The sequence below is a fragment of the Cervus canadensis genome, chromosome 8 (genome assembly GCF_019320065.1).
Source record: "Cervus canadensis isolate Bull #8, Minnesota chromosome 8, ASM1932006v1, whole genome shotgun sequence".
NCBI classification, from domain to species: domain Eukaryota; kingdom Metazoa; phylum Chordata; class Mammalia; order Artiodactyla; family Cervidae; genus Cervus; species Cervus canadensis.
This window is the reverse complement of record NC_057393.1, coordinates 91,260,093-91,269,673: the sequence shown is the minus strand read 5'-3', so window position 1 is coordinate 91,269,673 and position 9,581 is coordinate 91,260,093. Positions and strand designations below refer to the sequence as shown.

Here is a 9,581-nt window from a genome sequence, read left to right as displayed (position 1 = left end):
TGGTTCCTCAAATGCAGAACGTACCCTTTTCAGTTTAGATCTCAGATTCAGGAGGGAACCCGGCTTCAGTAAGGCCACGCCCGCCGCGGGTGGAGCGGGAGCGCGCTCTGCGCCCGGGATCCCGGGCCAGCACCACGGTCAGCGCCCTGCCCGCGGCGCGCCCCGGCCACCCGAGCGCCGCCCCCGCGCCGCCGCCTGCAGATCGCCCTGCAGGGGACACGCCCCAAGGTCAAGTCGGGCCACGGCGCGGGTGCAGGTCTGAGGAGTAGAGCTGAGCCAGAGGGGAGGGCCGTGAGCTGCGGAAGACTTAACTCACGGCCTTGTAAGGCCTGCACTCATTTAGGGTATTGTGAAAAGTGACGGAGGAAGACGGAGTCCCTTTTACACCCCGACCCCCACAGCTCCCCGCCCCCGCAAATAAACACAACAGACCCCTTTACGCAGCAAAACAGAACGGCTGAGTTTAATGCTTCAAGTTTTCCATTTCCTTCCACAGGGTTTCGTTCTACAAATAACAAAATGAGGTAAACAATGTATGTACACATTATAAACAGCGTGTCAGTTTGCGGCAGCGGTAATGCAGATGATTGGAGAGCAGCTGCCGCGCGGTGGCTCGAGGTCAGCCGCCTGCGCCGCGAGCAGATTCGTCGTCCTGGGGAGAAGTCGCGGCTGTCGGAGAGGCGTCTAGAAGCACTTGCGGTGGACGATGGAGGGGCCGGCCTCGTCGTACTCCTGCTTGGTGATCCACATCTGCTGGAAGGTGGACAGCGAAGCCAGGATGGAGCCGCCGATCCACACGGAATACTTGCGCTCAGGCGGGGCGATGATCTGTAAGACAGTGAGGACTTGTCGGGTGCGCGGTCGCGGCCGGGGAGCCCCTCACAGGCCGGGGGTTGGGGGAGGGCGCCACCCACCTTGATCTTCATGGTGCTGGGGGCCAGGGCGGTGATCTCCTTCTGCATGCGGTCGGCGATGCCCGGGTACATGGTGGTGCCCCCAGACATGACGTTGTTGGCGTACAGGTCCTTCCTGATGTCGATGTCGCACTTCATGATACTGTTGTAGGTGGTCTCATGGATGCCCGCCGATTCCATGCCTGGGGGCCACGGAAGGGAGCGTGAGACAGAGGGCGGGAGGCCCCGGGGGCCCGCGGGGCTGGCACCGGCCGGATGGCGGGGGCGCGGGGCTCACCGATGAAGGAGGGCTGGAAGAGCGTCTCCGGGCAGCGGAAGCGCTCGTTGCCGATGGTGATGACCTGACCGTCGGGCAACTCGTAGCTCTTCTCCAGCGAGGAGGAGGAGGCGGCGGTGGCCATTTCGTTCTCGAAGTCCAGGGCCACGTAGCACAGCTTCTCCTTGATGTCACGCACGATCTCGCGCTCGGCTGCGGGGAGCGGGGCGGGAGAGGAGCCCTCAGCGCGGGGTCCCGGGGACAGCGCACGGTCTGCCGGCCCTCCCGCCTGGGGAGCCCGGGGCGCCGCGCACCTGTGGTCACGAAGGAGTAGCCACGCTCGGTGAGGATCTTCATCAGGTAGTCGGTGAGATCGCGGCCAGCCAGGTCCAGACGCATGATGGCGTGCGGCAGCGCGTAGCCCTCATAGATGGGCACATTGTGGGTGACGCCGTCGCCGGAGTCGAGCACAATACCTGCGCGAGGGTGGGGTCGGGGATGAGCGGCTGGGCCCTGCTAGGCGCTCGGGGAGGGGGGCGAGGCTCTCTGGAAGAGGGGCCAGGGGCTCCTGGGCTCTCACCGGTGGTACGGCCGGAGGCATAGAGGGACAGCACGGCCTGGATGGCCACGTACATGGCCGGAACGTTGAAGGTCTCAAACATGATCTGGGTCATCTTCTCGCGGTTAGCCTTGGGGTTGAGGGGGGCCTCAGTGAGCAGGGTGGGGTGCTCCTCGGGGGCCACGCGGAGCTCGTTGTAGAAGGTGTGGTGCCAGATCTTCTCCATGTCGTCCCAGTTGGTGATGATGCCGTGCTCAATGGGGTACTTGAGAGTCAGGATACCCCTCTTGCTCTGCGCCTCGTCGCCCACGTAGGAATCTTTCTGCCCCATGCCCACCATGACGCCCTGCGGAGCGGATATACCAAGCTCTCATCACCGGGGTTCCCAGTGGAGCGGGGCTAGGCCGCGTGGAGACCCGGCCCGGCTCCCTCCGGGAACTGGCAGCCTGACCTGGTGACGAGGGCGGCCCACGATGGACGGGAACACGGCCCTAGGGGCGTCATCGCCGGCGAAGCCGGCTTTCACCAGGCCGGAGCCATTGTCGCACACGAGGGCGGTGGTCTCGTCTTCGTCACACATGGTATCTGGTTTCTGCAAGGACGGGAAGGCCATGGAGACTCTCAGTGTTTCAGGGCAAGAGGCCTCGCTGGCCGGAGCGCCCTCCCTCCCCGGGGACCTGTGGACACCTCCGGCCTCCAGCCCCCAGCCCCCAGCGCGGCGCCATCCTGCGGGGGAAGCAATCGAAGCCGGGCCGGCGGAGCTTCGCTGCTGGGAGCTCTGCTGCGAGGAGACCACAGAGAGCGTTTCTCCACCTGGGAACTCAGGACACACGGTCCCAAGAGTTCTCTGCCTTCGCTGCAGGCGCCGCCCTCTCTGCCCCTCCCTGGCGTCGCATGGGGGTCAAGGTCCGCGAACCCTGATTGCTGGGCCACTGTGAGGGTGGAAGGAGACGCCGTGGAAAGGGCTTGGGCACTCCACCAAGGCACGAATGGCCTATTTTGGACCTCCATGACACTTCAGACTCACAGCCCAAGCGCCCTTGGGACTGATGGTGAGCGAGGGGAGTCCCTTCTACTGCCCTTTGCTTCTGTTGGGAAGGAACTCTGGGGAGGACTAAAGCAAAACCTTTCATCTACCTCGGCACTCGCTAAGTGTCAAGGAGAGCTGCCCCAAAGGCCTGGGAATAAGTCTGGAGATCTTTCCCAAGGATCGCTGCTTCCTGTCTCTTCTTTGGAGCACACCGCTCCGACTCCGGGTCGGAGGCGCGGCTCTCAGGACGCGGGGCGGGGGCTGATGCAGTGAGCGGGCGCGCTCTCCCCGGCGATCTCCGGGCTCCCGCGGTGGGGCCCGTCCTCCTGTCCCTACCCCGCCCCTGCCTACCTGGGCGGGTGGCTACACCTGCGGCTCTCCGGCTCCGGTCCCGGTCACCGTGGGAAGGAAGCGAGACTTCTCTGGGCGCTGTCCGCTGCGGTGGCCGCTCGTCCCCCTGCTCAGGTTTTATATAGCCCCGGGGCGCTCCCCTCGCGCCGCCCCGCAGGAATGTCGCTCCCCTTCTCGAGCCATATTTGGGTGTCGGGCACCAGAGCCCCCTCCCCCGACCGGTTCAAGGCCTGGGTCCCCGCCCGGGTCCCCTGCGCTGACCAAAGAAGGAGCGGTCTGGCCTGAGCCCAGGTAACACGGGCCGGGCCGTATATGGAGCGTCTGCCCGCCGGGCGGCCCCTCCCGACCCGGCCCAGTGGCCGGGCGGAGGGCCTGGGGTGCGGCGGGGGTCACGGAGTGTGCGGGGCGCGCCAGGGAGCCTGCGCCCCGGCTGCACCTGTCCGCAGCCGCCCCGCCCCCGGCCATTCGGCGCTCCGGAGCCTCGGGAAGGTGCACCCGCGTTTCACCTCTTCTTCGGGTTCTTTACCCCCTAACTCCTCAAGTGTGACTCCACCGAGGAGGACTCTATATCCTAGTGGGGGGCCCGAGAGGACCGGAGATGCAGTCACTGCCGGAGTCCCGGGCAGGGGAGGCAGGCGGTCCCTCCCCCCAGACTCCCAGCGAACTCGGTCTCTCCCCCTACCCCGAGCTCCCCGAATCCAGAGGGCTGACCCCGTCGGCCCCCACCCCCACCCACCGGAGAGGGTCACCAGCGGCCGGCGGGGCGCAGCTGTCGCGGGGACAACTGGCGGCGTGAGGAGAGGGTGGAGAGTCGGGGAGGAGGCGCTGAGCTCCAGGGACAGGCCCCGCAGCGGCTCCCGCAGCCTCTGGCGCTGAGCCAGGACCCCCAAAGCTGCCCGCCTCGGGGACGCGCTGTGGGCTCGGGAGCTCATGAAGGGAGTGAAGTTGAGTGAGTAACTGGCCGGCTCCGGAGTGTGACAGGCCGAGCTGAGCACCCTACTCCCGCATCCTTGCCGGGGCTCACCGACATCCCAGTCCTGGGGCGGGAAGGCAAGTGTCACAGCCCTAGGGTGGGAACTGAGAGGTGCTCTTACTAGGTGAGGCCTCACCCGTCCCTCCTCCCTGTAGAGAGGACAAGGGCATCGCGCTCTAGGATGGGCAAAACCTTTCCCTTCTGCAAAGGCTGAACAAACTCATCGTTATATTTAGAGGGTGATGCCCAGCCAAGGCCAGCTGATTCCCGATCCACCTTGGAGAGTCACCGTCCACCAGAGCTTGCCGAGTGGTTCTATTTATACCGCTGATACACTGGGATCTGTCTTTCTAATTTTCTAGTAGGATTTGGATGTACTTATGGTAAAGGTGGAGTAGGGGTCAGAGGAGGTTATTAAGTTGGTGCTTCTCACTGTTTTTTCCCCTGGGGGGAACAGTTCTAACCTTGCTGTGGAAAGTACAAGGAGGAAGAGTTTTCTGCAATGAACTCAGGGACATGCTTTAAGGGGTACATCACTGATGTGGTATGAGCCAGAATGGAACCACTCATTTCTCTGATGTGCTCAAGTGTTCCCAGAATAGGAACTTGGTGGTGGAACTCAGCAACTGGGACAGGTGTGGGTCCTCGAAGAGGGATATAAAAGCACATACGAAACCCTCCTTCCCAGACGCACACCACTGCAGGCCTTCCTAAAAATGACCAAAGTCAATTACAAATTCGGGAGTTAGTACGGGGCCTCTGTAGTGTGTATAAAGCCAGTGTGCCTTCATATTCAGCCTTTTAAATTAGAGAATGAATGAATGAGTAATGGACAGAACTACATTTCAATACCTTGTGTTCTGCTGTGGCAGTCTGACATGGAGACCCTAGAAAAAAAGAACCTGGCAAATGCACTCTGTGTGCAGTGTGAGGGGAATAGCTTCAGTTTTGGTCTTAAAGGTAGAAGTATGCTGCCACTGACTGAATGCCTCAGAACTTGGTGACATCTTAAACGGGAAGGAGGTTGTAGTTTTCAAAACTCTTGCTCAGGGCAACACTTCTCAGTGCAAGCTTTTGTAAGCTCAGGATCTATTAGATTCAAACACATGAAAAGCTATGAATCAAGCTTTTGTAAGCTCAGAGTCTGTTAAGAGTCAAACACACATGAAAAGCTATGAATCAAGCACTCACAAGCTCACAGAGACCTGATGGTACTGCAAACCCTGGGGAGGTGGGCCCTAAGAACACCAGCTGGCATCTCTGCCCTCTGCCCTGGGTCAGGCTGGTTGAAATAGTCCTGGAGGGCCACTGCGGGGTGGTTGAACTCTCATTGGCTCAGGAATGGCCCGAAGAGCAGGTGGAAGGCAGTCTCCATACATGTACGCTCTGGGGATCACCCCAGTGCCTTGCGTCTGAGTAAGCAGGTCACTGCCTGCACAGCCTTTTGAGAGTGACCCTGGAAAGGTCAGCCATGCAAGCTATGCTCAAAGGAGAACTCCTGCTTCTAAGTTTGCAGGGGCAGCCGCAGCTCGATCATCTGGCAGGCCCGTCTGCCACAGCACAGGGGATGTGCTCACATCCCCTCAGCCGCGTCCCTCACCTCCTCTCACGTTTGTGGATCCCAGCCTTGTGCTGTTGGTCTCTGACCTATTTAGACATGAACTTTTAAAATGCTTTGTATGTTTTCATATTGTTCCAGTAATCCTGTAACTGTCTGGAGGTACGTGAGACAGTACTGGTTACACTAGCTTTAAACATAAGAAAACCAAGGTCCAAGGAGCTAGACATGTACTGGGTACCTTACTGCTGGGAACACGCAGGGGCTTGGAAGACTCTCCCTTCCCTAGGAGTGGTCGGGCTACCTTCTGTCTCCCTCTAAACTTGTTCAACACTTGGTATGTTCTGGAACTTAACAGATCCTCAAGGGATCTTCTTCAAGGAAGGGCCAAAGACATCTTCAAGTCACGGCTTCACACATGGCCATCCTGTCATCTCAAAAAAAGAATGGGGGGGGGGCTGCCTGGCAACACAAAGTCAGAAACAGTCCAGCAACCAAGTGGGTAAAGGGAAAAACCCAAATTTGCTGTCCTCCTAAGCCACACCTCTAAAAATGTGCAGGCAACTGCAGCAATCAGGAAGAGAGGACCTCAATCTTCTACTGGTGGCTTTCTCAGCCCAAGACTTGTTCTGCTTGGTCATCTCTAAGGGACTCATGACTCCACCGGAGCCATTCCTGCCCCTTCCCTCTACTTTCCGCTTCTCCCCTTACCACTTCCCACGTCAGCTGTCATGAAATCAGTTAAAAAGTTTTCCTTCAGTAAAGCCCATTTGAGTGTACCTGTCCTCTGATGGGCTATGTGACCTGGGGCAGGTGGCTTCCAGAGACAATCAGCCTTCTCAACTGAGGATGCCACCTACTCTTTAAGACTGACTTGAAGGTTGAAACTAGGTAAGTGCATGGAATACACACACAAAAAACAATGGTACACTATCTTTCTTCTAAGAGGGTTTGGAGGCGGTGAGAGGGATGAGGTGTTAAGAGTGAGCAAAGGACACTAAAAACCATTACAACTGTTCACTGAGCACTTAGACAGGAAAAGTCAATGCATTCTAAATATATCTGGAGTGCACAAACATTTTTGTACAGAGATTTATTCCAGTATTTATTTAAAATGGTAAAAAATAAACAAACCAACCCAAGACCAATAACCCAGTGTTTTAAGACTGTTGAGAAGAGAGACAGAGATCTGTTAAATAAATTATAATACAGCCATATGGTAAAGTGTCAGGCAGTCATTAAAAAAAAATCTATCTTGAGGAATATTGAAGACATGCATTCTTGAAGGAGGGAAAGTTAGTTCCCAGGAGGTTAAAAGAATCTTAGATATTACAATGATTTGTGGCTCCAAAGGCTGTGGTACATAAAAAAGATACACAATATACCTGTGGTATAAATTTTCATGGAGGTGGGAGTGAAGGGAAAAAAGTGACTAAAGAAAATTGTCTTTAAAAGTTTCCTTAGGAGGAATGATAATGAAAAAGAAGGTTGAGAAATACTGGACTAAAGATACATAAAACTGCTCATAATCAGTCAGTTCAGTTGCTCAGTCGTGTCCGATTCTTTACGACCCCATGGACCACAGCACGTCAGGCCTCCCTGTCCATCACTAACTCCCGGAGTTTACTCAAACTCATCTCCATGGAGTCGGTGATGCCATCCAACCATCTCATCCTCTGTCGTCCCCTTCTCCCACCTTCAATCTTTCCCAGCATTAGGGTCTTTCCAAATGAGTCAGCTCTTCACATCAGGTGGCCAAAGTATCGGAGTTTCAGCTTCAGCATCAGTCCTTCCAATGAATATTTAGGACTGATTTCCTTTAGGATGGACTGGTTGGATCTCCTTGCTGTCCAAGGGACTCTCAAGAGTCATCTCCAACACCACAGTTCAAAAGCATCAGTTCTTCGGTGCTCAGCTTTCTTTAAAGACCAACTCTCATATCCATACATGACTACTGGAAAAACCATAGCCTTGATGAGACGGACCTTTGTTGGCAAAATAATGTCTCTGCTTTTTAGTATGCTGTCTTGGTTGGTCATAATACCTCACATCAAAATACATAGGTTATAAAATTGTGATACATGTACAATCTAGGACTATTTCAAAATGGTAACTGAAGTTATTTCTGGCTAGTGGGATTACAGGGGTTTATTTTCCTCCATACATTTTTAAGAGGTTTCACATTTCCTACGGTATTTTTTAACTTTCAGAATTACATAAGTCTATGTAAAAAATATACTTTGGTATTCAATGAGTTAAGTTTACATAAGAATATAGACAGCTGTTTTCTCCAGAAGTATTCCTTGAATAAACTGTCCAGGAAAAGGTAGGTGGATTACACTGATACTTCTGTAGTTATCAAATATACCCATGCATGGGGAGAAAGGCTAAGATCATCACAGTGTGGCTCTCCTCCAGGTCTAGTTACGTGGAGGACTGTGCCACACACCCTAATTCCCCCAGACAGCCCCTCAGTACTTGGAGGGTGATGGATGATTCAAGAAAAGTATGATTCAGACTCCAAAGATAAAAAGAAACACAATCCAATTTCTAAAAAATGTTCTTCAAAAACAAAATCCCCAAACAATGGGCATCAGTATCAGTCGCCTTCTACCTCACCAAGAATTCCAGCATGTCTCTTGCTGTGATTCTCAAATTCTGTCTTAATCCTTGACACATTCACAAATTCCTAAAACAGGAGAACACACAAGGCCTGCTCCTCACAATCAAACCCACAACCTTGTTGTTTGACTGGGGCCAAAAGCTGTGAGTTTCTGAGTAGCATTCAAAGACAGGAGCAAAGAAAACCTTTTCCAAGTCAGAACCATTTCAGTCTCCTTAATAAACACGCTCACCTTTATAGTACTTTCATAATTTATCATTATCAACTACTCAGTTTGTAAAAGAATCAGTTATTTTCTGAGAAAACTATGTTGTGGAAATTTTTTAAAATTTAGAAGAAAAAAAGTACTCAATATCTTTAGGCTTTAATTACGCTATTACCGTTAAAATGTTTGTTTTTTAAAAGCCCCAACCATCTTAGAGCTATGGCCATCCCTAACAGACAGAGGTGGCAGAGCCTCTTTCTCTGTGAAAATGAGACAATCAGCCGTCATGCCGTGAGAGCAGCACTTCACCCCGTGGTCAGCGGGCCAGGGTCACAGTCACTGCCTCCCCTCACACGGGGTAACTGGGTTTGTGGCACTCAAGGAGGCGGCACGGTCCTGGGTCCCCAGAGCACAGTGTCACATGACAGGATCTCACGGGTAAGAACTAAGTCCCTCTGAAACCAACATCCTTTAACACAAGAATCCAACCATTTCTTATGCCCTCTGAAACCTCTCTCCCCCTGACCTCACGCTGCCTCACCACGGCAATGCAGGCAGAGGCCAGGGGCCGGGCAGGCCCTTCCTGCCCTCTGGTTAGCACTGCGAGTGGCTCAGAGGCACCCTCTGCAGCCTGCAGTGGGGCCCACATGAGGGCTGAGCTCTGCGAAGCCAGAACCGGACTCTCTGCACCACATTTAACTCCTGACCTTTTCAGCTGCTGGAGCAAGTTGTATAGTGAGTACTCAACTGGGCCAAAGCCTGAATACGCCAGCAACTCCGTCTTTATTTAAAGACAGATTAAAAACTGCACGATGACATTGGCCAGGACAAAGAAGCTTTGAGAACAACTACTTTTCAGTTAAATCAGTTGCCATATTAAGAAAACCTATAAAGGTTTCTATAAAGGTTTCACCCCTTACATTAGCTAGACAGACTGAGGTGAAGCTGGAATTCAGTGTAAATCATTGTGAAATGCATGAAGCTGACTGAATAGGTTGTGGTGGTTTAATTGCTAAGCCATATCGGATGCTTTGCGACCTTACGGACTGTAGCCCGCCAGGCTCCTGTGTCCATGGGATTTCCCAGGCAAGAATACTAGAAGGCCACATGAA

At 54.2% G+C, this 9,581-nt stretch overlaps 1 protein-coding gene across 1 annotated transcript; it reads right to left on the bottom strand.

Moving 5' to 3' along the window:
• Nucleotides 1-435: 435 nt before the first annotated feature.
• ACTA1 (actin alpha 1, skeletal muscle) lies at nt 436-3,259 on the bottom strand. The gene is made up of 7 exons (XM_043477197.1): nt 3,111-3,259; nt 2,181-2,321; nt 1,751-2,075; nt 1,485-1,646; nt 1,192-1,383; nt 915-1,096; nt 436-828 (listed from the first exon to the last, which is right to left on the bottom strand). Exons 2-7 carry the CDS (start codon nt 2,307-2,309, stop codon nt 685-687), a joined length of 1,134 nt encoding a protein of 377 aa, XP_043333132.1. The 5' UTR covers nt 2,310-2,321; nt 3,111-3,259; the 3' UTR covers nt 436-684.
• Between the last annotated feature and the right edge of the window lie 6,322 nt (nt 3,260-9,581).